At 34.8% G+C, this 27,235-nt stretch overlaps 1 protein-coding gene across 2 annotated transcripts in view; it reads right to left on the reverse strand.

Moving 5' to 3' along the window:
- RALGAPA1 (Ral GTPase activating protein catalytic subunit alpha 1) overlaps positions 1-27,235 on the reverse strand; it is a 275,949-nt gene that overhangs the window by 168,545 nt on the left and 80,169 nt on the right. The window contains exons 13-17 of one of the 2 annotated variants that reach the window (XM_059710675.1): positions 25,532-25,680; positions 21,670-21,799; positions 19,773-20,010; positions 18,045-18,206; positions 8,332-8,472 (exon numbers count right to left, since the gene is read on the reverse strand). In XM_059710675.1, the coding sequence (XP_059566658.1) occupies positions 8,332-8,472; positions 18,045-18,206; positions 19,773-20,010; positions 21,670-21,799; positions 25,532-25,680 (820 nt within the window). The remainder of the gene's footprint in view (positions 1-8,331; positions 8,473-18,044; positions 18,207-19,772; positions 20,011-21,669; positions 21,800-25,531; positions 25,681-27,235) is intronic. The other variant, XM_059710684.1, reaches the window with a different exon arrangement.

Below are 27,235 nucleotides of genomic sequence, written 5' to 3' on the forward strand. Positions count from 1 at the left end.
AAAATGGAGATAGCAATTCAAAATATTTTCAGGATTCATGCTATTGATGAAAGGAGACTAGTCTTCCTGCTATTTCATTCACATCATCCTCTTTGTATGATGTCCAAAAGGAGCCGCCTTATACCAAATTCAGGTCAAGAGAAATTTGTATTATGCCAAGATTCCACTATATTTTTGAAAATATACATTTATACTCCCTACATAGGTCAAATTTTACAAAGTTAAATTTCTTTTATTATTAAGTTGAGAATATAATACTAAAATGATGCCAGCTTTCTTCTTCATGACCCCCCACCCCCCTAGAAATTCTTCTAAATGAGAAGTAAAACATCTAAGAATCTTTACGTTTATGCATATATACTTATTATTTATTATTGCAGCAGATAACTAATGCATATTTGTGCATCCGGATGAATATAAATATTTTGGTTATATCTCTTATAATGATCATAAGAATCTCTGTGCAGAGGACAGAGATTATATTCAACATGCATAAATATTCTTCTTTTTTTTCTTGCACAAAAATTCTTTCCACAAAATATTCTCATAGGACTCAGCAAAGTTTATGGCAAATACTATATAACTTTTCTACAAAAATTCTTAAGAATTACGTAGTTGAAAATTTATCAGCTCCATATTCAAAATCAAGATCATAGCCTTATTAAAATCTAATGTTATGAGACTAGCAAATAAATGAACTTCAGAAAAAAAGGAGTTTTTTTAGTTTCTTTTATTGATATCTCATTCTAAAGAAGGTAGTAAAGATTACTATAAAGTTCTGATTTTAGAAATTTCTTCCCAAACCCAGTCTCCCCCTTGCATGTTAGAAAATTTAACCATTTATTTTAGCCTAAGTTTTTTCCTAAACTTTTGTAAGCACATATGAATACCCAAAACTTTTATGCAAGTTTGAGCTTTTTAAAAAAATATTTTTCTATCAATAATACAGTGTTAAACAATTTAAATTTAAACAAAAAACTTTATGAAAGTTTTAAGCTTTAAATACAGTTCTTACAGCAGCATATGACAATACTAATTGTATAAAATCAAAGAAAATAATTGCTAACAGGAAGCCAATGTCAGCACTTGCATAATTGACTCTAATAAGCCTTAAATTGAAAGAAACACAGTAAAACCTTGATATAATGAACTAATTCTGGCGAGGGGTTGTCTGTTAAAGCTGGAAGTCCGTTATATAAAAGTAGGTTTTCCGAATGCATATGTTAAAAATTTGACAAATTAGTGAGTTTAACTTTTTTACTTATGTAGACACATTTATGTAATTAAAATTAAGTATGTATGAAAGTTTAATTTCACAGAAAACTGTTCTATATGTATTACAGTAATTTTAAATTCATACTGAATAGGTCTAATAAATGTGTGCATTCAACCAGTCACCATGAGTAAACAAATGCACACAGCTGGGGTGTGGCTTAGCGCATGTCGGAACATGAGCCAGCACGCCATAAACTGCTACAGAAAGTCATGCCACGCGCCAACAGAACCAATTACTGGGTGTGATCATGTGCTAATCATTCAAACACTGTTTACAAATAGTGACTCTTGTATTTAAATATGTAAACTATAGTTGTAGATATGTAATATTTATGTTGGCAAAAGTTACAGTGTTTTTTCCAACATATGGCCTAGTCACTATAATTTGTTAGAAGTAACAGTGAACAACAAAAGAACAACCTTGTTGATTTAATTATAAGCAAATCTTGGGTAAAAGCATTTTAAGATTAACAAGGTGTTAATTTTACATATGGACTGTTAAGTTTTGTCCATTAAATCTGAAGTCTGTGAAATTGAAGTCCACAAAATCAAGGGTTTATTGAATAATTAAACTTCAAGGAGAAAAGGCCAAATAATAGCTAAACCATATATAGTCTTCCCTACACTCTACGCATTGTTCTAAGAATCTTATATATATTAACTCATTTGATTCTCATAACAACTCTGTGAAGTAGGTGTTATTATCCCCATTTTATAGACAAAAAAGCTATTTAAGTGATTTACTTTAGGTTACACAGAAAGTGGAAAGTTGAGATTAGAAGGCAAATATTAGTGCATGTCTTTATACTCTTGAATAATATTTATATATTTATGAAATAATTCTTTAATTTTTTTAAGTTGGAAAAATTATATTATTAAAGCAGCACAGTGAGTTATCTCCATAAAGATAAAAATCATAGAAGTCAAAACTTAGTCAAATACAATATTTTTAAATTGTACAGAAGAAAACAATTGACAGTTTGTATTAGATTGCTAAAAATAATGGTGGCATCAGGTTAAAATAAAAATGGCCTTCACAATAATCTAATTATACTACTTATATTTTACCTTAAAAAATAACAGCCTCTAAATTAAATTAATTTAACCTAAAGTGTTAGTAAGCACTAAGTGAGCAAAACATGAAAAAAGTTTTTTTAATAAACTAAAAAATATTAATACTTTTGAACACTGAGAAAATAGTTGCTACAAAATACTGGAAATGTTAGTTTTATCTCTGGATATCCTTAAAATGTTTAGCATTCAAGTTTTCTGAATTAAAAAGTAATTTTTTTTACAATATCCTGCTTCAGAAAAAAAAAAAACCTTTGCTATTTCAAAAGATAAGCTGTAAATTAAAACATAATGTGTAAAATAAATAACTCCTTACACTATAATTTTTATTAATATAATAATATCCCCATTGCTTAAAATAGCTCATCACTGAGTAGGAGCTCAATAAAATTTTAATAATTTCTAAAACAAGGTACAGAATCAAGTGCCAAAATCCCTTTTACCAAAGTTAAATTCTACTATCAGTCAATCATAATAGCTATCGGTAATAATAGATATTTTTATAGCTCCTAAATTCATTAATATCATTTACATTATACTGAAATTGATGCCACTCTGAAGCTCAATATTTTTTTTCTGGAACTGCCTAAAGGAAATGACAATGTCCTTTATGCAATTTTTGCCTATTTGGGCAATAATGGTAATGTACCTTCAAGGTAAGCAAAAACTATAGAGCATTCTGTTTATAATTTTACTAACAGAGAGGCTAGTAAAAAACTCTACATCTTTTTAAGCCTAGATGTTCAGTTTGTAGGTAATTCAAAGCAGTTAACTACATCACTGAAATCATGAAATGACTTAAAAACAACAAACCACATTTAATTAATTTTCATTTTAGACCACATAAACTTAAACCACTAAACTATCTTTTGTTCTTTCATCCTTCTAAGAATTTTTTCCTTGACTCTTAAATTTTGGAAACAGGCAAATAACTACTGATCACCTTTTATGATAAGAAAAGTATACTGTTTAATTTGTTCATAAACATGTTATATAATGTCATGTTTAAGTTAGCTTCAGATTTTTCCTTGAGATGTACTTTAAAAAAAAATCAGCACAAAAGTTTTCAGCAAAAAATTTCTAACTTAGAATTATGCTTAAACCAGCAGATTATAGGCAGTAAAGCTGTGAAATATTACTACCACATATTGACGATAAGAAGAAAGAAGTTCTTTGATTGTATAAAGAAGGGCCTACTTGTTTGATTAGAGATGGAAAATTCTCTTCCTGATCAGGCAGAATTTAGGAACAGGATGGGGTGTGAGAGATACCATCTTCTTTCTCCTAATACTCAGAAAATAGAAACAGAAAGATCAAAATATTTTGGTCTACAGAACTCAATTCAAATAATGAAGCATTGTTAATAGCATTAGCAGTCTATATTATAGACAGACTACTAGACTCTGGGGTTAATAGCAACAAATATGGCAAACAAATTAGCAGCTTTGAAAACTTATTGAAAGAAAGTAGGTCTGCAAACTATTTCAGGGTGAGAAACCCACAGTGCTTGATTAGAAAGTAATAATAGTTGCAAAAGTATAAACAAAGTCAGTTGTACACAACATGCTTATGTTCTTTTACATCCCTTCTTTCATTAAAGTATTATTTTTGACAGTAAAAGCTAATTTGAATAATTATTGAGATTTCTGGCTTCTCTCTGTTTATCAGGAAAATTAAAGACCGTTAGGCTGGGCTGACAAACGTGTAGAAGTAGAAATTAGTACAGAGAAAGAACAGGGAGTGTGCTTGCCAAAACACCAGTTTAATTTACAGAACTTTAAAAAATGATGCCGGGTGCTTGTGCAATGTCCAACATATAATATCAAAACCTCAGGCAGGAGCCTGGAAAAAAATACTTTCCAGCATCAGATGTTAAGAATTAAGGTCATTGACACAGTGCCAATGCCCTTGAACCAGTCTCCAGAGCTAAAGAAACTCTTCAAGGATATTCAGCTACTCAACTAGTTTAGTCTATAGAAAGCTATACAAACACATAGCATCACACTGACAATGTAGGCAGAATGGACATCTTAACCAATATTTGGAGGAAAAGAAGAAGAGGAGAAAAAAAGGTTGGACTAAATTAGGGTATTTTGAAAATTGGTGGTTGATTTTTTAAATCTTAGTATGTTAAAAAAAAAAAAAAAAAAAAGAAGGGAATTAAAAGAGTTTCTTTTTACCCCCATAAGAAACCAAGAATATCAGGTAAATATTATTCTGGAAAATTCTACTTCTAACCAAAAGCCAGAGTGATTATCTATGAGTAGTTTCGCTGTTGTGTGTGTGTGTGTGTGTGTGTGTGTGTGTGTGTGTGTGTGTGTGTGAAGTTGTTACAGACATCTCAACTCTCTTAGATGACGAGCCCAGGATTTGAGTTCAATTAAATATAGTCTCATAAAATACAGAATTGTGAAAAACATTTTTTCTTTATGTGCTAGTTCACTTTCATTATTTTTCTCTGTATATTAAACTATTTTAAAGTAAAATTTATTCAAACCCTGGAAGAAAATAGTTGAGGATCTAAGACTGTGATTTCCTTTAAATTTAGCACTGTTAATACAACTTCATTTTCTTCTCTCTCTCTCTCTCTCTCCCTCTCTCTCTCTCTCTCTCTCTCTTTCTCCCTCCCTTCCTCCCTTCCTTCCTTCCTTCCTTCCTTCCTTCCTTCCTTTCTTCCTCCCTCCCTCCCTCCCTCCCTCCCTCCCTCCCTCCCTCCCTCCCTCCCTCCCTCCTCCCCCTCAATACACCTAATACCTGAAGAAGCAAACTCTAAGCTTCAATTTGCTCCAAGAACCACAGGAGCAATAAAAAATCCAGTAATTCCAATTTCTACTGTGTAAGCTTATGTTAGAATAATCCTGTCCAATTTTCATAAAGCTAATATTTAAAATTATGACATTAGTTTGATATCTTCCAAATTTGTTCCCTATGAAACCTTAGTGTTATAGGACGAAAATATGTGTACCTGGAAAACTTTTCCATGATTAAATAAGTTTGAGAAATATTGAATTAAACAATTTCTTAATAGAACTTCTGGGGGCCTTTAATGTATTGATGTACACTATAAATCTTTAATCCTTTTTAAGCCTATTAACATCTCCTTGAAAAGGTTTTCAATTTACACATCAGTTTCGAAAATGCTGGATTCATTCACAAGTCAATTCTCAGGAAAGGAGAGTTTTTGCTGCTACTTTTTGTTCCTTACTTCTTTTAAGTCCTAAGAGAAAAATGATTTTTACTCAAAGTCTAGTTATGTTTTTATACTTTATATATATATATATATACACACACAAAAAAAATGGAGGAAATTGTGTTTCAAGTTATCAATAAAAAAACACTGGTTTGGAGTTTTTACTTTCTCATATAATCCATATTTCCTAAAATTAACATTATTTTCATAATCAGATATAAAATTTATTTTGATTTAGTAAATAGTGTCTCACTATTATATAAATCTTTAAAACTACCATAGGAGGAATTTTTTCCCAAATGGGGGAAATAAAAACAACAAATAAAGCATCCATTTAGAAAATTCCTTTCAAATATTCTACATAAAACACCCCCCCCCATCAAATTATTAAAAGGTAATTTTTCTGAATTATGTATTGACAGCAAAGCAAGAATTCTGAAACAGGAATTGATCCTGGTGAAGAAACAACTTTAGAATATTTTAAAGGAAACAACCTCATCTTTATTTGAGCATTTTAATAATATTTTAGCACTTAGCATGCATATTTTCCAAAATATTACTTAAGTTGCAGACAATAAATTTTGTAAAGCCCTTAAGACTTTGAAAAAAATAAGTCTTCCTGACAGTTTTAAGATGGTAGAATATTTAATCCAAGCAAACATTTAAGAATTAATGGTCAAACCTCATTTTATTTTTCTAAGATAGTAGTAGAATATTTAATCCAAGCAAACATTTAAGAATGGTCAAAACTCATTTTATTTTTCTAAACACATCAAAAGTGGTTTGCATTAAATGCTTTAACTGTATTTAAACAAAGCTTGAAGGAAAAAATATATCTAAGAGAAGTTTACAACAAATTGGGAGTATTTTTTATTTGTATCTAATTTAGTTAAAAGAACAGAAACATTGTTTTATTTGCCATTTGGATAAATATTATAATCTGATATAAGCAACCAAAACCAGGGCTACTTATATAAGAAGGTATAGTGCTTCCATGGAGCATTGAAAAGACAAAATATCCTAATTCTTTATTTGGAGGTAAGTATCAAATGTAACAAAAATATGTGTTATTAAAATTCATAGTATTCCATTTATTTCCAATCTTACTACTTTTTGTACTAATAGCTTAATTAATTCAGGTAGCCTAATTTTATTGGTATAAAATACATTCATTTGTCATCAAATACTTATTGAGCATCCAGATTTAGATCTAAGATCAAATTTTCTATTTTATTATTGTCATCAATAAAAATGCACAACTGTATCATAAAATTCATTATTTCTAATTAATTATATTTTGGGTTCAAAAATAATATTGAATACCTCTCAAAAATGTCATAAAGAATATATTCAAGTAACCTTCCCAATCAAGATATCCTGAAATAGAAAACACAAATATATTACATCTGATAATTGACTATTTCACTTTCTCATTTTAGAAAAAGCCAATACAAAAAAATTTTTTAAGTGAATACTAAGTTTTTTCATTGACAGTATTTCCAAAGAATACCAAACACAAGAATGTCTGTGTGTCTACATGTTATCTAACTCTTGGTTTTGAGAGAAATCTCTGATCTTAATAGTTTTAGAGATTGTGGAAGGGACTTCACCTCAAATCTTAATAAAAATGCACCTTCCCTCACATAAGCCTAGTCATTAGGAACTGAAAGGGAGATAGGTTGTTTTAAAAAAACAAACCAAAACAAAATCAGCAACCTCACCGTAAGTGGCAATGTACTCCTAAGAAGAGAGATAGGAAAGTACCAAGAACGTACAGGTAACTTTCTTTGAACTAGCACATTTTACATCGTAACTACATTCAACACAGCCTTGCTTCTTTCTAAAAGACAAGACATTATATGATTTTATTCATTGAAAACTTATTTTTAAAAGAAAAAACCTATCTATGGTGATAAAAATTAAAGTGGTTGTGCATGTGCATGCGCTAGTACATCGGAAGGGTACTGATTTAGTGTTACTAAGAAATTATAGGGGGAATGGAAACTTTCAATATTTTGTTTCTGGTGATGGTTAACAGACGTGTGTACAATTCTCAAAACTCATTAATCTGAACAAGGATCTATACATTTTATTATATATTAATTAAACCTTATTAAAGAGACCATACCAGTAACTGGGGATCAAGAACATGAGGTAGAATTGAAAAGTTGAGCGGGTTTTAAGGCTCCTTAGAAATTGAGGCTTCACAGAATGGTTTCTTTGTTTGGTTTTAAAATGAGTGAGTTTCTAGAATTCAATATATTATTATAAGCTAATATAAATACAAAGATTTATTATAAAACAACTTTTAGATTATGTACTTTTCCTGATATTAACTTGCCTTGCTTACTTCCATTACTATAGATGACAGAGACTGCAATATTCAAGATATACCAAAGTGTTAGTAAAACAATGGAAAATTAAAAGTCAAGGCTCTGACTGTTATCTTCCAAGTCATCTTTTGTGAAATATTATAATGACATAAATATATACTATTACATCTTTTAACCATCTAAAAAGAAAAATCAAAACATAAACAGAAAAAAATTGGCCATTTACAACCAAAAATACTAGACATTGGCACAGCACTAAACTTAGCACTTCCAGAATGAACTGCAAGGATAGCATTAGAGTTCAAATAACTCAAAATGTTGATTTCTCAACCACTTTCCCAGTTTCCCACACCTCCCCCAAAGAAATTAACTTTGAAGAGTTTATTTGATTAAGCAAAATTTGAAAGCAGAAGGATTAAAAAGTGAAAAAGGTGGTGCAGAAATTAGCAGAGGTGGCACTACCTGAAAGCTCATCAGAAAGGGGAGTGAGAACAATATCAGGCAAGAAGGGTTTGGAAGTATGGATCAGAACAGGAGCACTTTTAGCACTGCGTATATAGGCCGATGGCAGAGCACATTCACCAATGGATCGGCTTCTCATGGCTTTAAAAAAAGGAAAAGAAAGAAGTGGGAAAGGAAAAAAGAAGAGTGACTATAATGAAAGGCTTGTGTCACAGAAAAAGCAGCAACAGAGAAAACTAAAAGATACAAAGGAAGGAAATTTTAAATTAAAACATTTCAGCACAGCAAATATTGGCAAGCTGTAAGAAAAGAAATCAGAGAACACATATGACCTTTCAAATGTAAATATTTTGGTGTAAAGCAGGAAAATGCTTTTTATTATTAGCAGTTACAATGGTATAGCATTAAAAAACAGCAGACACTTTAATACGCCCTATGTTCTCAAAACCAAGGGTTGATAAGTTCATTGAATGGAAACATCGAAAAGAACTCAGTATTATTAGTTCAAATAAATTTTTGGTACCATATTTGGGCCTTTATTTGAGCCATCTGAAGCAATTCTGAGCCATTCTTCTTAATAAAGCTGAATTTCAAGAAAAATAATTCCTGCTTTCATACACTTCCCTAATAAACTGTCAAAGACATTCACAGATTTTTTTTTTTTTTTTTTAGAAAATTGTATGTAATTCATAATCTGAAGAATTGAATCTTATGGTTAGTATTTGTTTCTGGTAAGAAAATACTTAATCGCCGAAACCGGTTTGGCTCAGTGGATAGAGCGTCGGCCTGCGGACTGAAAGGTCCCAGGTTCGATTCCGGTCAAGGGCATGTACCTGGGTTGCGGGCATATCCCCAGTAGGAGATGTGCAGGAGGCAGCTGATCGATGTTTCTCTCTCATCGATGTTTCTAACTCTCTATCTCTCTCCCTTCCTCTCTGTAAAAAATCAATAAAATATATTAAAAAAAAAAGAAAAGAAAATACTTAATCAAATCAGTATCTCTTATTTACATGAAAGTTAATACAATTTTATTTATTCTTGCAATCTTTATTGTTGAAAGTATTATATGTGTACCCTTTTTCCCCCATTGACCTCTTCTAGCTTGCCCACGCCCCCATCCCCACAATTTAAAAAATTTAAATAGAAACATTTACAGAAAATAGAATTTGTAATCAGCATGAAGAATCAATTACTAAGGAAAGTAGACAGTTCGTGCTTATTCAGACTCTTAAGCATAGTATATAAAAACTTAGCACTGCCCAGCTGGTGTGCTTCAGTGGTTGTGCGTCCATCCACTAACCAGGTCACCAATTCAATTCCCGGTCAGTGCACACACTTGGGTTTCGGGCTCATGCCCAGTAGGTCGTGTGCAGAAGGCAGCTAATCTATGTTTCTCTCTCGTTGTTTCTATCTCTCTCCCTTCCTCTTGCTCTAAAAATCAATAAAAACAAAATAAATAAAAAAACTTAAAAACTGGATTACTTTTTAAAAATTGCATTTGTAGCTGTATATCTTGAAAGAAGTGTCACAAGTTCACAAGACTAAAGGCAAATTTTATTATATTTAAAACTAAATTAATAATTAAGTTTAGCTCAGCCGGCATGGCTTAGTGGTTGAGCATCAACCTATGAACCAGGAAGTCATGGTTCGATTCCTGGTCAGGACACATGCCCAGGTTGTAGGTTCAATCCCCAGTGTGAGATGTGAAGGAGGCAGCTGATCAATGATTCTCTCTCATCATTGATGTTTCCGTCTTTCCCTCTCCCTTCCTCTCTGAAATCAATAAACATATGTTAAAAAAAGAATAGCTTTTAATAATTAAGTTTATACTTCCCAAACATTTTTTAACGTGACTACTAGTTTAGAAATTTTTTAATAAGTAGTTATGTGTATTGTTGTGTATAGAGGACTTTTAAAAAACAATATTGCATAATATACAGTGAAATCGTGTCATTGGTAAAAAACATTTGGTTCACTGATACCTAAATTCCTTAGCCTGTCACACAGGCCTTTGCAACTAGCTGCAATAAAAACTGAAACTTCATCTCCAACTCTTCTCCCATCCTGCTGTCACACAGAATTTTCACACTGTTCCCAGAAAATTTCATGCTTTCACAACAGCATGGCTTTGTGATTTCATGGCTTTGTACTTGGTCTTTTCTTCCTGAGACACCCCTTCATACTCAAAATGGCATTTCATCTGTGAATCTTTTCTCACTCTCCCACATAATTAACTTATTAGCAATAGAGCAATGAACAAAACAAACAAGAACTCCTGCTTTTACAAAGCTTACAATCTATTTTTAGTGGATTGTATGTTTCCTGTGTCAGCCTCCCACCTTTTCAAATGTAAAAACTATATCCTCTTATCTTTATATCTCTACAGTCAGGCTCATATGAACTTAATAAATGTTTACTGAGTGAATACGTGTATTTGAGCAGCCCAGCATAATCATTTCAAAAAACAAAAGTTTCAGTTGTGAACATATAGAGAAAACCAGAAAAATTATTAACCAAAAACTAAAGGTATGTCAGATTTTATAACTGAAAAAGAATGATAGATTTTTCAAAAATTTTTATTTATGTTGGCAAAATAAATAATTCCTGAAGAGCAGTTTTTAGATAAATTTATGTGCAGCAAAACATGGAAGGTAGAAATATATTAAGGCAATGGCAACAATTTTTCTTCAGTGTATGGCTTGTATTAAAAATAAGTGTATTTTAAAATGGAACATATATACAAAATGTTAGAATCTGGCTTTACTCATATTTTCCTGCTAGCTTCTTGTTTTTGTGAAAGTGACCAATAATTTTATAATACAATCTGAAATAACTGTTCTGTTGATTTCAAGATAATCACTCAGTAAAACTTGTTACAGCAAAGACACACACAAGGCACAACTTGAAGTGCTGCTTGTTAACACATACCACCTACAATTATAATCAGATGTGATTTGCAGAGATAATTCTTTTAAAACTAAACAGAATCAAATTTTTGATTACACAAATGAATTATAATATGTTTTCTCCTATTTTTTCCCTTGGGTTAGATCATTCCTTCTGTTCCTCTTTTCCACCACCAATTTGAAGAGAGGGGGCATTTCCCTTAGAATTTCTTCCATAATTGCAGTGGTATGTCAGTGTTATGACCTGGGATGAATTCTTCAAATACCGACCACTACGTTTGTTACTATACTACAGGTCTTTATGCATACCTGGAAATCTGGCAAGTGCCTCACAACCATGCAACTCCCACTATAGAAAATTAGAATAAATTAACTACTGGCATTTTTGCAGTGGTCAATGATTCTCTCCCATCATTGATGTTTCTATCTCTCCCTCCCCCTTCCTCTCTGAAATCAATAAAACTGTATTTTTTTTAAAAAAAAAAAGTAAAAACACATTTCAAAACTACAAGCATGCCAATTTTTAAAGGATTCTTATCTTCACTTCACCCTTCTAAAAATAATAAATAAGAAAAATAGATCCATTCTAATAAATTCATTTTGGACGACACTATCAAAAACTGTCACCTTCACTCCAGAGTTCCCATGCAGCATAAGAACGTAGACAGCAAATGTGAAGGATCACTAAAAGCATACAAACATATAAAATAAACAGGAGGAAGACAACTCTGGCCTTTTCTCACTTCCAAAATGTAACACATATTTCTCACTAATTTGAAATTAAGTTCACAATATGTATACATGTGTGTTCACTGGAAGAAATATGTAAGTCCTCAAATTTAGGCCCAAATCTATAATAAACATAAACTAAGAGGAAAATTTGAAAACAGAAGCAGTGATATATTTATTCCAAATGTTGAATACCAGGTTCTAAGTCATAACTGCAAACATTTAAAATTGCTTCTCATGAATATATTCTATATTAAGTCCTAAATTCACTGTACCTCCTTTTAATATTTGCTGGCATAGCAAAACCTTAAAAAATTTAATTACATTTTAAACTCAATATGAATAACAGAAAATTTCTTATTAAGGCCATCCTGAGAAATCTGAGGGCTAGAGGATTATGGAATGTTTAATATTTTTTTAAATGAAGACAAGTTGTCTTTAAGTGAAAAATAAATCCTCTTAGCATTATTCCAATCTGAAAACTCTAGAAAGCAATCAATAAAATAAGAGTTTGGATATAACAAAGTTACTATGTTATATATTTCACCAGAGACTACACTAGTGCCCTCATGCATAGATTAGTTTAGGCTACAAGTATAAACAAAGCTGCTTAAAGTTAAATTAGTCTTTTAAAGTTATATATTTTATCACTCTATCAGGTAAGTCAGTCGTGAGAAAAAACACTTTTTTAAAAAAATACAGTTTTTATTGATTTTCAGAGAGAGTGGGAGAAGGAAAGAGAAAGAAACATTTATCCGCTGCCTCCTGCACGCCCCATATAGGTAGGGAATGCAGGCCACAACCCGGAAATGTTGTGCCCTCACTGGAAATTGAACAGGCAACCTTTAGGTGCACAGGACAACACTCAACTGAGCTACATTGGCTAAGGCAAAATATGATACTTTTAACATGAGGAATTTAGGTTTGTTATTTAAAGGACTATTGCATAAAAGAGAAATGTAAAGTATACTCCCAATGTGATTTATTTCTCCCAATTCAAGTCATACAATTATGAAAGAGAATGATAGACTTTTAAAAATAAAATTTTCAAAGGCAAATCTGTGATTATTTCAAATGTCTAAATCACTTTCTGTTCTTAATGAATATCATATATTTTTTAAATTAATTGGGGTTTACAGAAAAACTGAGCGGCAAGTACAAAGAGTTCTAATATATTCTCTTCTCACCAGGACCAGGTTCCCCAAATATTAATATCTTGCATTAATCAGCAAGGAATATTTGCTACAACTGATGAGCCAAAACTGATAGCTTATACCAGGGATCACTCTTTGTGTTGTGCATTCTATGGGTTTTAGACAAATTTATAATGACACATACACACCATTACAGTATCATACAGAATAATTTCACTGCTCTGAAAACATTCTATGCTCCCCACCTATTCAGCCCTCCTCCTTGCCCTGCAATACTGCCTTACCCAATAACCAGTAACCATTTTACAGTCTCCTTAGTTTTCCGTCTTTCAGAATGTTATATAGTTGAAACCATAGATAGCCATTTCAGATTGGCTTCTTTCATTTAGCATTTGGGACTCCTCCATATATTTTCATTGTCTAATAGCAAATTTCTTCACATCCTATATAATGAAAGCCTAATATGCTAAGTGTCCAGTCATCTGTTTAACCAAAGTGTAATATGCTAATGATATGCTAAGACTGCTCAACCACTTGCTGTGATGCGCATTGACCACTAGGGGGCAGGCAGTCGACTGGTCACTATGATGTGCACTGACTACCAGGGGGCAGACACTCTGACCAGTAGGTTAGCTTACTGCTGGGGTCCAGCCGATTGAGACTGAGCGAGACGGGCTGGACACACACTAGAGCCCTCCCACGGTCCCTCTCCGGCTGGCCAACCTCCCAAGTCCCTCGCTGGCCCCGATAATGCATTGGTGGGGTCCCTCGGCCTGGCCTGCGCCCTCTCGCAATCCGGGACCCCTCAGGGGATGTCAGAGAATCGGTTTCGGCCTGATCCTGCTCAAGGTAGGAACTGCCCCCTGGTGGTCAGTGTGCTCTCCTCAGGGGGAGTGCCTCTCAGCCAGAAGCCAGGCTCACGGCTGGTGAGTGCTCCCCCCCGTGGGTATGCACTGAAGGATCCCAGATTACAAGAGGGTGCAGGCTGGGCTGAGGGAGGGACTCCCTCCGCCGCCCTGCCACAACGTGCACCAATTTCATGCACCGGGCCTCTGGTCTCTAAATAATATTCTGTGTGTGGATGTACCAGTTGTTAATCTATTCACCCACTAAAGAACATCTTGGTGTTTTCAAGTTTGGATAATCCTATATAATAAAAGGCTAATATGCAAATTGTCCCCTTAATCAGGAGTTCAACTGGGAGTTCGACCAGGGGGCAGGGCAGACAAGCAAACTGCCCACGGCCCCTCCCCTTGGCCGGTCCCGCCCCAGATAGGCCCCCCCACCCTAATCGGGGGAGGGGCCAGCCAGCCAACTGCCTGCAGCCCCTCCCCCAAGCCCCAGCCCCTATTGGCCAGCCCACCAACCACCCACAGACCTGCCCTCCCCCGGGCGGCCCCACCCCTGATCGCCCCCCACCTGGATCAGGGACGGGGCCAGCCAGTCAACCTCCCGCGTCCCCTCCCGCACAGTCGGCCCAGCCTGATTGGCCCCGATCAAGGCAGGCTGGCCAGACCCCACCTGTGCACGAATTCGTGCACCAGGCCTCTAGTTATGAATAAAGTTGCTACAAATACTTGTGTGCAGGGGATTGTATGGATGTCATGTCTTCATGCTACCTGAATAATTATCAAGGATGGTAAGAATATGTTTAGTTTTTTAAAAAACTAATAAACTGCCTTCCAAAGAGTCTGTACTATTTTGCATTCCCACCAACACTGATAGTTACTATTGCTCCACCACTGTATCAGCACTTGCTGTTGTCAGTGTTCTGGATTTTAGCCATTCTAATAGGCATGTGGTGGTATTACATTGTTTTAAGGGCAATTTATTTTTAAATCCTACAGATTAAACCTATAGATATATCTGCATATATGTATAAAGTATGTAAGTATACATAACTGTATTCTGTACCATTTTAATAGCACAAAATTGAAAATTAAATGTTCATCTTCAGGATATGGTACTTCCATGTAATGAAATATAATGTAAGAAATTCAACAATTTCTGATATACAATAATCTTTAAAATGTATCATTATAGCTTGACTTCACTTCCTAGCACTCTCTTCCTTTCTTACCCCATACTCACTTTATTGTGGTCTCTGGTCTTAAATCATATGATTAGATAGATAGGCCTTCACTGACTTTCCTATCTGAAACAGTCCCATTTTACATCCTATACTCTCTTGTCCCTTATTCTACTTTACTTCACAGCACTACTTCCTGCAATTTTTACTGTTTTATCTATTTTTTATATGTCTCCCCAACACTACAACTGTCAGCTTCAGTGGAATTTATTAGCATTGTTCCTTCCAAAAGCCTCAATGCTTAGAACAGTGCTTCCATAATGAGTACTTAAAAATACTTTTTTCGTCTGAAATGTCTAAAAACCCATAGTTCACAACAGTGTGTATATTGTACTATATACACAGGCTATATGTAGAAAATATCTTTAGCAGCATGCTCAAGAAACTGAGAATAGTGGTTGTCTCTAATGAAATGAAGTGGGAAGGTGAGGAGTAGTAATGAGGGAAAGACCAGAATATATATACTTACATAGTCTGAATTTTTAACTAAGTTCATTAAGAACACAAAATCTTAATTTTAAAAACTAAAGAAAATATATGCCCAATGAATATCTTAATTTAATTTGCTGCTTCTTTTAATATTTTCTACCTTTAGCAGGTACCTTTATTACCAAAATTTTTAATGCTTTAACTTTTTACTTCATAGGTTTCTTCAATTAACAGGTATGATTTAAAGACGAATATTACTCATACTAGGGGCCCGGTGCACGAAATTCGTGCACTGGGTATGGGGCGGGGGGGAGTGTCCCTCAGCCCAGCCTGCCCCCTCTCACATACTGGGAGCCCTCAGGCGTTGACCCCCATCACCCTCCAATCGCAGGATCGGCCCCTTGCCCAGGCCTGACGCCTCTGGCCTATGCGTCCGGCCCGGGCAGCGGGGACCCGCAGTGGCAGCGGGGGGCGCGACGATCGCGCGGGCTCCGCCCCTGCCCCTGCAGGATGCCTCTGGCTGAGGCGTCCGGCCCGGGCAGCGGGGACCCGCAGCTGCAGCGGCCCCACGATCGTGGGCTTCGCTTTAGGCCCAGGCAAGGGGCCCCTAGCTCCTGGGACTGCCAGCTTCGACCGTGCCCAGCTCCCATTGCTGGCTCCACCCCTACTTCCTGCTATCACTGGCCAGGGCGGAAAAGGCACCTGATTCTCTGATCATGGCTGGGGGGCAGGGCAAAGGCGGCCCCAGGGCCGCCTTTGCCCTGCCCCCCAGCTCTTAGCTCCCCGCTGGGTTTCCGATCACTGTCAGTGGCAGGGGGCTTCTTCCTGCTTTCCCTTTCGCCTCCCTGCATTGTGCCTACATATGCAAATTAACCACCATCTTCTTGGCAGTTAACTGCCAATCTTAGTTGGCAGTTAATTTGCATATCGCCCTGATTAGCCAATGAAAAGGGTATCGTCGTACGCCAATTACCATTTTTCTCTTTTATTAGTGTAGATATATAATATGTCTTTTAAAAATTAGAGATATACCGACATGTTTATAATGATTACTTCTAATTAGAGAGCTAAAGAGTCTTTACATTTAAACTTTTACTCCCCACACTAAGCATAAACTACTTCTATAAAAAATACATGAAGAATTCTAAAGATATTCAAGTAAGATTTAAAAGACCATGATTTTGCCTGGCCAGTGTGGCTCAGTGATTGAGTATCAACCCATGAACAAGGAGGTCATGGTTTGATTCAGGTCAGGGCACATGCTCAGGTTGCAGGCTTGATCCCCAGTAGGGGGCGTACAGGAAGTGATTATCTCTCATCATTGATGTTTCCATCTCTCTCTCCCTCTCCCTGAAATTAAAAATAAAATAAATAAAAGACCATTATTTTTAAGTCTTTTAAATGTTTAATTTCTATATTTTCTTTCTAGTTTTGTTTCTTCATTTAGAATGTAATTCTTAACACTTGAGAACCCATCATTTTATAATGACATATCCTTACAACAATGGTTTCAAGTTTCTTTTAAATTAATAGTGTTTTCCAATGATTATCATTAAGTATAGATACATTCCTACAGAAAATTCTCCTTCCACAGAATCGTAGATTGTAAAGCCTGAAGTAACTACAAGCAATTTTGTTTCAGGCACTACACAGATGAAATAAGTAAAGTCTAGAAAGTTCAGTAAATTTTCTAAGGTTATCTAGCTATCTAGTAATGAAAGAAGAGTAAAAAAAGAGATTAGAATGCAGCCCTTTTGCTTTTCCTTATAGCACTCATTCTACTACAATTCAAACCAAGTTAAAAATCTCTGAGAGGAAAAGGAATAGAATGGAGCTAAATCTATAGTATCCTGAGTGATCCTCCATTCAGAAAATCTTCCTATCACTGTTACTTTGTTGCTATTCCCAAGATTGTAGAAATTTTTTCCATGTCTGTTAAAAGCAGCAAGGAACCTAGCAGTAGACTCCACCTTGGACTCAGCTGTCTGCAGGTAGAGAGCATGTATTCCTTACTGAAAGTCTGAAGCCAATCTAAATATGTAATTGTAGTTTTCCATGTTTGTGAGTATATTCACTTAGTAGAAACTATACCAGTTAATGCATGAGTTCTGGAAAGTGAATCAATTCTATTTCAACTCTGTAAAATAACAGTTTAGAATTATTGACAGTAAAGTAAAATAAACTACAAAAAAATAATGTAAGGTAAATCTTAATACTATAAAGTAATAACACAGCATGTCATTGGACTCTTTTTGAGTACTACCAAAAAAAAAATGGTTTTGCTTTAGAAGTGTTTCATTTAACAAAAAAAATCATCTGGTGAGAAAAATGCATTTAGATACATTGTTACCAAGGATTATAAATGGATTCCCCTGTACATTTCTCATGATTTTAAGGAGTACATACCAACAGTTTTTTGTCGTACTATACTCCTCGCCTTTTCAGTTCCTGGGGAACCAGTGGTTGTTGCACTTCTCTGTCTCATTGGAGCTTGGCCAGGCTGATCACGACTCCATCCTCTAGAAAATGACTTATCAACTGAAACTTTCTGAAATTCATGTCCAACTCCTAGAAATGTAGATTTGCAATCTTAATATATCTGATCAATAATCTTTTCAGATTATATGTGCCACCTAACCTCAGATTCTTAGATTTATTCATAATATATATATCTAAGTAACAGTTCGACTGGTAGGTATCACATGCACTGACCACCAGGGGCCGACGCTCCGACCAATAGGTAAGCTTGCTGCTGGGGTCCGGCCAATTGGGACTTGGTGAGAAGGGCTGGACACACTCTGGGGCCCTCCCGAGGCCCCTCCCTGGCTGGCCAGCCAGCCCCAATCAGCCCTATCGGGACTGGGCTAGACAAGCCAGACACGCCCTGGAGCCCTCCCGAGGTCCCTCCCAAGCCCAAATCATGCACCAGTGGGGTCCTTCGCCCTGGCCTGCACCCTCTCGCAATCCAGGACCCTTGGGGGATGTCGGAGAGCCAGTTTCGGCCTGATCCCTGCAGGCTAGGCCGAGGGACCCCACCAGTGCACAGGACTCTAGTATATTATAAAATAACAAGATAAAATGCTTGTGTACTGTAAGGCTTTACTGAACTTATTTTATGTAGAAATCATATTCTAAAACAGATGCAGAGTTTTTAAAATATTCCATCGACAATGACTATTATAAATTCTCTGCCACCCAATTGACTCATAATAGAAATGAAACATCTGGATAAGCCAAAAGAATAGGAAATGAGCTAACCAAAAACCATCCTGACGTGGAAGTTACTAAATATCTACCTGTCAATAATAGTTACTTGGGAAATAGTCCTGGAAAAAGTAGTTTGGACACATACTTACCATCTAGTGTTAAGTGTGAAATGTGACTCAGATATAATCTCTGGTTAGAAACTATTAAGAATGGAAAGTAGCTGAAACCGGTTTGGCTCAGTGGATAGAGCGTCGGCCTGCGGACTGAAAGGTCCCAGGTTCGATTCCGGTCAAGGGCATGTACCTGGGTTGTGGGCATATCCCCAGTAGGAGATGTGCAGGAGGCAGCTGATCGATGTTTCTCTCTCATCGATGTTTCTAACTCTCTATCTCTCTCCCTTCCTCTCTGTAAAAAATCAATAAAATATATTTTTTAAAAAAATGGAAAGTACTAACAAACCAAGGATCATAAAAACATGTATTAGTGACATAATCACTGTTACTGCCCCTCTATCCCTTTTAAATATTAGGGAGATATGCAGTCCACATGTAGAGTGTTTGCTTTTAGTTAAAAACTAAGAAAACGTTTTCAAAATAATTTTCAAATAATTATTTTTAAGTAGAAAAACATAAAACCATCATCCAACAAAAATTTATGTATGATAAAGAAAGAGTGTTTGATACATTTCAATTTTGGCTAACTATTAAAAATAAAATACTTAAGATTCTGACTTATCTATAACTCTTTATGTACAGAACACTTTGCCCCATATCAACATTATTAATGATTTTAAGATTCTTCAACCTTCAGGATAAATGAAGAAGGGAATATGAAGAGAAAACATGACTTTTAAACTCAGCCCTCCCCCTGAGGAGACCAAATTATTTAAACAAATTTATATGGAACATCTCTGTGAACAACTCTTACCTTTCCCTTTATGCTTTTTTTGCTTCTGTTCACTCAGCTTATCCAATGGTAAATCACTGAGATCCAAACTATATAAATTTCTAGCTAAAACTTTAGTTAATGTCTCCATAGTCAGTGACCATTCAGTGGCTAATTCTTCCCAATAGGTCAATGATGACAAGACTGAGAGTAAATCATCCCAAAGTTCTCGGGATATGTACACATTTAGATTTGCTTTGATCCAGGCAACTATAAGAGTCTATAAAGACAAATAATCAGAAATAAAAATGAAACATATTCAAACTCATATATATTCAATTATTTTTAAATTACTTAAAAACAAGTAGAATAATATCCATGACCTTTTCTTGGTACATAGTAATTCATGCAATCATTAGTATCTACTATATATTTCAGTTCAACAATTGCCAACTCTCAATATTCTAGCAATTAAGACAAGGTGCCAAAACTGAAGAGAAATCTCCTTAAAGTTGCTCTTTTACACTAATATTAAACAAATACTTTTTATAAAGATATAAAATCTTCCCCACACTATTAACCGTTGAAATTACTGAGTAGTTAATGGTTACTGAACTAAAAAAACAACAACACTACACCCTCAAATTAAAGCTAGAAATCACTAACTATAAAACTTGAACATTCTAAAAATAAAAATTAGAAATGTACTTAACTTAGTGAATGTATTTTTGAAAAATAGTATGTAAACTGAAGAATAAAATTAAACTTCATTGTAGATACCAGAGGAATTAAGTGTTCTGTAATAAACCCAATCATAGTAAAAAAAACTTATACTGATACTGCAGATATAACCTATTAAAGAAATAAGTCAAAAAATAGTTTTTCAAAAGCTGAACTCTAAAAAAATTATTAATTAAATTTACACATTAAGTGTAAAGATGAAAATGAGCAGGGTTTATAGTACAGAAGATTAATAACTAGTGAGCCTCCATTCTATCTTTAAATGTTCAGATTACAAAAAAGTTATTCCACATAGCAAGGTAAAATTTTATCTTCCTATAGCTCCCACCATTGGGTTGGTTCTAACAATGGGGAAATTAAAGAGAGAAAGAATAAAGGCTAATGAAGTCAAGAGGAGTGTAGATAATAAATATAGCTGGTTTCAAAGGATTTTTCACTAGCAGCATAGAATTTTAGGTAAACTAGCATATTTGAAAATAAATTAATTTGAATGGTTATACTTATGGTCAAGAATTAGATCTCAGATTTTGACATTAAGAACTATTTTTACCCATATATTTGTATTCAATGTGTCATATTAGGAAAACATTTTGCTTTCTATTTTCCAAAAAAATTCATAATACATTCAAAGTCAGTATTTTATCCTCAGGTTGGAAAACATGATGTATAAATTCCTATAAAATCAAACTACCCCTGATACTTCAAATAAAGAAGTGAAGAGAATAAAGTCTTATGGAACAGCATAAGTAAAAATCTTGATTATTTACTACTTTTCATTACTGTGGAACAATATAAAAGAAAGTTTTGGCTCTCCAACAGGACCCGAGACTTGGAAAGTCATAAAGCAAACAATCAGGCTACTACTACTCATGAAGCCCTCCAGCAGCTTTTTGCAATCATACAAGTATGCTATAAAAAAGATAAAGTAAATATCATCAGCCTGGGTTAACCCTTTTTTCTCAGACTCGGTATTTCCTCCACTTTTATAGTAGATTATGAATTTGTACATATGGCAAATAGCATATTTAAAAAAGCAATTTTTAATTTAGCTTTACAAAAGATACTTTAATATAAAATGATCTCCGATTTAAAGCTCCCCCCCCCCCCCCAGGTAACAAATAGAGAGCTCAGTAAATCTTAAAAAAATACATATCTATCCTTTTATTTAACTATCTATTTATTTATTTATTTTTATTGCCTGAAAAAGTGGTCCTGCAAGTCGACCTGCCAAGGTCATATTTTTTTTCCCCTGGAACTGTAGAAAAGCTTGTGATGGCATCTTCAGTACAGACTCTGTGACTCTGAGCAACACAAGCAGCATCTGTTCCCTTAAAGTAAAAAAATTAATTAGTTTCCTTCTTGCATGTTTGTTTTTGATTAATGAGTAACTTTCAAATTATTATTTGCTTTAAAAATGGTATTATCTTTAAATAACTCAAATAGCAAATATCTTCCAAAATTTTAGAATTCTGAAATATTAAAATTTTAAATTCTCCTTTATAAATCTATATCATTTTAATTTTTCAGCCACAATACCCTCTCATCAAATAAATATTTATGCAAAAGCTGAAAATTTGGGGTGAAAGTGGTGAGACTGTTCCCATTCTACACCCCACAAATTAAGTAGCACACTTAGGAAACTGTTTGACGAACACTCATTCAACTATATAATATAGTTCTACCTTGATCCATCTTTACAATAGGGAGAACCACCACATATCTAGAATTGAAAGAGGCTCAATTTAAAAAACTACATGATTTTGCCCTAACCGGTTTGGCTCAGTGGAGCATCGGCCTGCGGACTGAAAGGTCCCAGGTTTGATTCCGGTCAAGGGCATGTACCTTGGTTGCGGGCACATCCCCAGTAGGGGGTGTGCAGGAGGCAGCTGATTGATGTTTCTCTCTCATCGATGTTTCTAACTCTCTATCCCTCTCCCTTCCTCTCTTTAAGAAATCAATAAAAAGTATTAAAAAAAAACTACATGATTTTATTAAACAATGTCATACCAGTAAATTCAATTAAAAAAGAAACACTACATGATATTTTAAGATTAATAAATTACTATGAGCCTGACAAGTAATCAAGGACCATCACTCTATTGCCTCTTCCCATCTTTTAAGTTTGGCCATTTAAAAAATATATATTTTTATTTATTTCAAAAAGGAAGGGAGAGGAAGAGGGAAAGAGAGATAGAAACACCAATGATGAGAGAGAATCATTGATTGGCTGCCTCCTGCACGCCCCACATTGGGGATTGGACCTGCAACCCGGGCATGTGCCCTGACTGGGAATTGAATCGTGACCTCCTGGTCCACAGGTTGGAGGTCCATAGGTTGACGCTCAACCACTGGGCAGGCCATTTTTTAACCCTTTATGTTGTGTATTGCAAACCAAGCCATCCTAATAATACCTTCACCTTTCCTCTTTCTCCTTGATGTTTATTATTAAGACCACAAAACTACCATATTTGCACCTAATAATTCAACCATAGGTGAAAAAGAGGCTGACAAGGGAATTACAGTTGGATGTACAGTGAGGCTAACAGGCTAAGTTCCTATCACAGCCCCTCCTCTTTGGCTTTATTTGCTGGCCCATTTTAGACATAGCAACACATGGAGCAGTCCATGTGAGAAAAAATACAGCAGAAGCAGCAACAGATTTCATATTTAGATGTCATGGTTATTCTGGAAAGTGAGGACAAAATAAAATAGAAAAGTATCACTCAATGAAAAATATCCTGAATTTATTAACAAATGAATGCACGGAATCATTCATAAAATAAAAATCAAAGATGCCACATTTGTAATCCTAGGCTTCTAGCTTAGCTTTATGAAAAGCTATTTGAAGTAAACTGCATATGCAATAAAGTATAGATTTCCAAATAAATCTTATCTGATTTGCGGTCAAACCTTAACTCACTCATGTATTAGATAACCTTTCACTTTATGATACAATAATAATGATTTTAATTCATAAAGACTTGTAAACGTAATAAAAATATGTTGGTAATCTTTCATTATGCTTTTACTTAAAGGAATTGATAACATTTATGAAAAGAATTCTAAAATTATGTTCCAATTTTATTTTATTTTTTTAATATATTTTATTGATTTCTTACAGAGAGGAAGGGAGAGGGATAGAGAGCCAGAAACATCCATGAGAGAGAAACATGGATCAGCTGCCTCCTGCACGGCCCCCACTGGGGATGTGCCTGCAACCAAGGTACATGCCCTTGACCGGAATCGAACCCGGGACCCTTGAGTCCGCAGGCCGAAGCTTTATCCACTGAGCTAAACCGGTTCTGGCTAAAATTATGTTCCAATTTTAAAACAAGACCCTCTTTAACCTGGCTCCACAGCATTGATCAAAGCATTTAAAAGGTAAAAAAGGGCAAACTAACAAAATAATTATTCAAAGTATTTTAGTTACTGGCAAATAATAACTAGGGCTCTGAAGTCAGAAGGACCACAGTTCAAAGCTCAGCTGTGTGAACAAGGATAAATTACTCAATCTCTTGTGCCTAAGAATCATAAAAAATAGATATCATCAACCTCATAGGATGCTATCAGGATTAAGAAAATACACGTAAAATGCTTGAAAAAATACTTGGCACAAAAAAAGTGCTCTAAATAAGTTAATAACAATAACTACTTATAAATACAATTATATTAATACTTTTAATAAAGATTTTTTCAAAATAAAGCCATTTTTCCATACAGCAAAATATAAATTAAGCATGTTCTTTGAATAAGAACTTCCATTCTTTAAGAATGAGTCATGGAGAAAAATTATATGTAAAAGGATGTTGACCGTCCTCCCCTCCTCCAACAACAAAATGAAATAACTACATATCCATCAATAGGTGACTGGTTACGAAAATTATGGTACACATATATGGCATAATACTATGTAACTGTGTGTGTGGTTTGGTGAGAGAACTTTTGGCCATCTTTTATTTTCTTTTTCAAACTTTTCTTTGAATTTCATAATGAACATGTGCCATTTTTATAAAAACAGAACAGCTCTTCTCATCTCCCCCAAAGGCCTATTTTTTTCCATTCAATTAAACAAATCTTTATAGAGTACCAATACTAGCTAAGGTACTATACTAAGAAATGTAGGAAATATAGAAACAAAACAACCAGTATATATCTTTTAGGGCCTCTCAATTCAGTGAGATAAACAGAAATTGATACAAGTAATTTAGGGATTAAGACAATTTGACAACTATAACAGAGGTACAAATACAGAATTAAAGGAAGAAAGGAAAAAGTACAAAGATATGTGGAAAAATGAAGGTGAAACTAAGGGCAGCTAACAATAACAAAAAGAAAAATGGCAGGAATTAGACATTGTAAAGGAAAGTTCAGATGTGCTCAGGAAATTTGATAAAGCTGGAGGCAGAATCCCACCCTGTAAGACATTTAGGTTTGAGAAAGGGCTGGAAAGTAAGCAAGGGCCTGACTGTACATGGCCTTAAATGCTAGGCTGAGAAATCAGGCATTCATACATTCCATATTTACTTATTCATTCATTCACACACGCATACATGCATTCAATCCTGGGGACACAGGAGGTTATCATATGCTCACTTTAGAAAAATAAGCCACGGGGCTTTTGGAAGTTTGAACAAAGATGTTGAGATAGCCCAGCTAGTGTGGCTCAGTGATTGAGTGTCAACCCATGAACGAGGAGGTCACAGTTTTATTTCCAGTCAGGGCACATGCACAGGTTGTGGGCTTGATTTCTAGTAGGAGGCGTGCAGGAGGCAGCGAATCAATGATTCTCTTTCATCACTGATGTTTCTATCTCTTTGTCCCTTTCCCTTTCTCTCTCTGAAATCAATAAAACCATTTTTTTAAGATTTTCTTAAAAAGATGTTGAGATAAAGTGAAGGAGACTATTGTTGTCGTCGTAATTATATAAAATATTGTATTCATTTATTCAGTAATAGAAGCCTATAAAACATTGTAACAAGCCCTGTTCACAGACACTGTTCTCTAAAAACTACTATACCCATACACACAATATAAAAAACATAAAGAATAAATATTTTTACCAAGTCTTTTTGTCCATTGATACTTGCACAACCATGAACCGATAAATGTTAAGAATACGTTTACACATATCTGTGTGCTCATCCAAAAGACTTTTTATTTCATTTGCAGGTTCAAGAAGAAATATATTTGATGAGTTTATAATAAACACCTAAGACAAAAGAAATCATTAGCCATTCATTATAGAATTTCAATGACAAATTTCTTATTCAAAGAAAAAAAAAACCTTAGATGCTGACTATGGTAATAATAAATTTAAAAACATAAGACAATAGATTAACCCTATACAATAAAGAGGTAATATGCAAATTGACTGTCACACCCTCTCAAAAGATGGCCACCCCCATGTGGTCACAAGATGGCCAGCAGGGGATGGCAGTTGTGAACGAGCAGGCTAGCAGGGGAGGGCAGTTAGGGGTGACCGGGCCAGCAGGAGAGGGCAGTTAGGGGTGACTGGGCTGGCAGGGGAAAGTAGTTGGAGAGGACCAGGCCTGCTGGGGAGGGCAATTAAAGGCGACCGGGCTGGCAGGGGAGGACAGTTGGAGGAAATCGGGCCGGCAGGGAAGCAGTTAGGGGGTGATCAGGATGGCAGGCAGAAGCGGTTAGGGGCAATCAGGCAGGCAAGCAGTTGGGAGCCAGCAGTCCTAGATTGTGAGAGGGATTTCCCAGATTGGAAAGGGTGCAGGCTGGGCTGAGGGACACAGCCCCTCAGTGCACAAATTTCATGCACCGGGCCTCTAGTTACATATAATTCTACTTCTACCACAAGCTTCATACCCTGAAATATTAAATCTGTGTATTTTATGTTTATCTAGACAAATTTTAAATTACTGTTAGGCATGCCCCAAGTAAGTAAAAAACAGCATTTTTTAAAACTGAGAGCTTTCACATAATAATGCTATTGCTGTCATAAAATGAAAGGAACAATAAAAAAATACAAATAGTTTAGAATAAAAATGATACCCAAATCAAGAGTTTTCTGAATGAGGTGTTTAAAACCATTTTTCCTCTTTTTACATGTTTATTGGCAATGTCTATACACCTCTTTTGATAATAAACAGACTGTATAAACAGGCTATATATTATAGTGCTACTATTTAGGATCCATCAATATGTATCTTCAATTAAATTCATTACAATCAAATCATTAATTATACTTTGTTATTGAGGACAAAATTATAATGGTAACAGGTATGTGGCAAAGGCACTCAAGGACACTTTGCAAAAGAGAACATTGCATCCATTATATACCTAGTACATTTACATCTTTTACATTCATAATTCTGATTTAAATCCCCTGGATGAATTGTAGAACAAAATACGTTGTAAAATCATGTGAGAAAAGTATATGAAGCTAACTTTAAAATAGTTAAAATACAAAAAAGCTGACTGTAAGCTTAGCAACACTGACCAAGAAATGCAAGAGAGGTACAAAAAAACATTAGAAATAAAATAAGGATACAACTATATATCCAGAAGAGAATTTTAAAATGATGATAGTTCATTGGATAACTTTATGCTAATAATTGAAAATATAATGCTTATTAAAAATATATTTTTACTGATTTTTAGAGAGAGACAAAGGGAGATGGAGAGAGAGAGAAACATTGATGTTAGGGAGAAACATCAATCACTTGCCTCCTGAACCCCAACAGGGGATCGAACCCACAACCTGGGTATGTTTCCTGACTAGGAATCAAACTAGT

This window comes from Myotis daubentonii, chromosome 1 (assembly GCF_963259705.1).
Source record: "Myotis daubentonii chromosome 1, mMyoDau2.1, whole genome shotgun sequence".
Taxonomy (NCBI): domain Eukaryota; kingdom Metazoa; phylum Chordata; class Mammalia; order Chiroptera; family Vespertilionidae; genus Myotis; species Myotis daubentonii.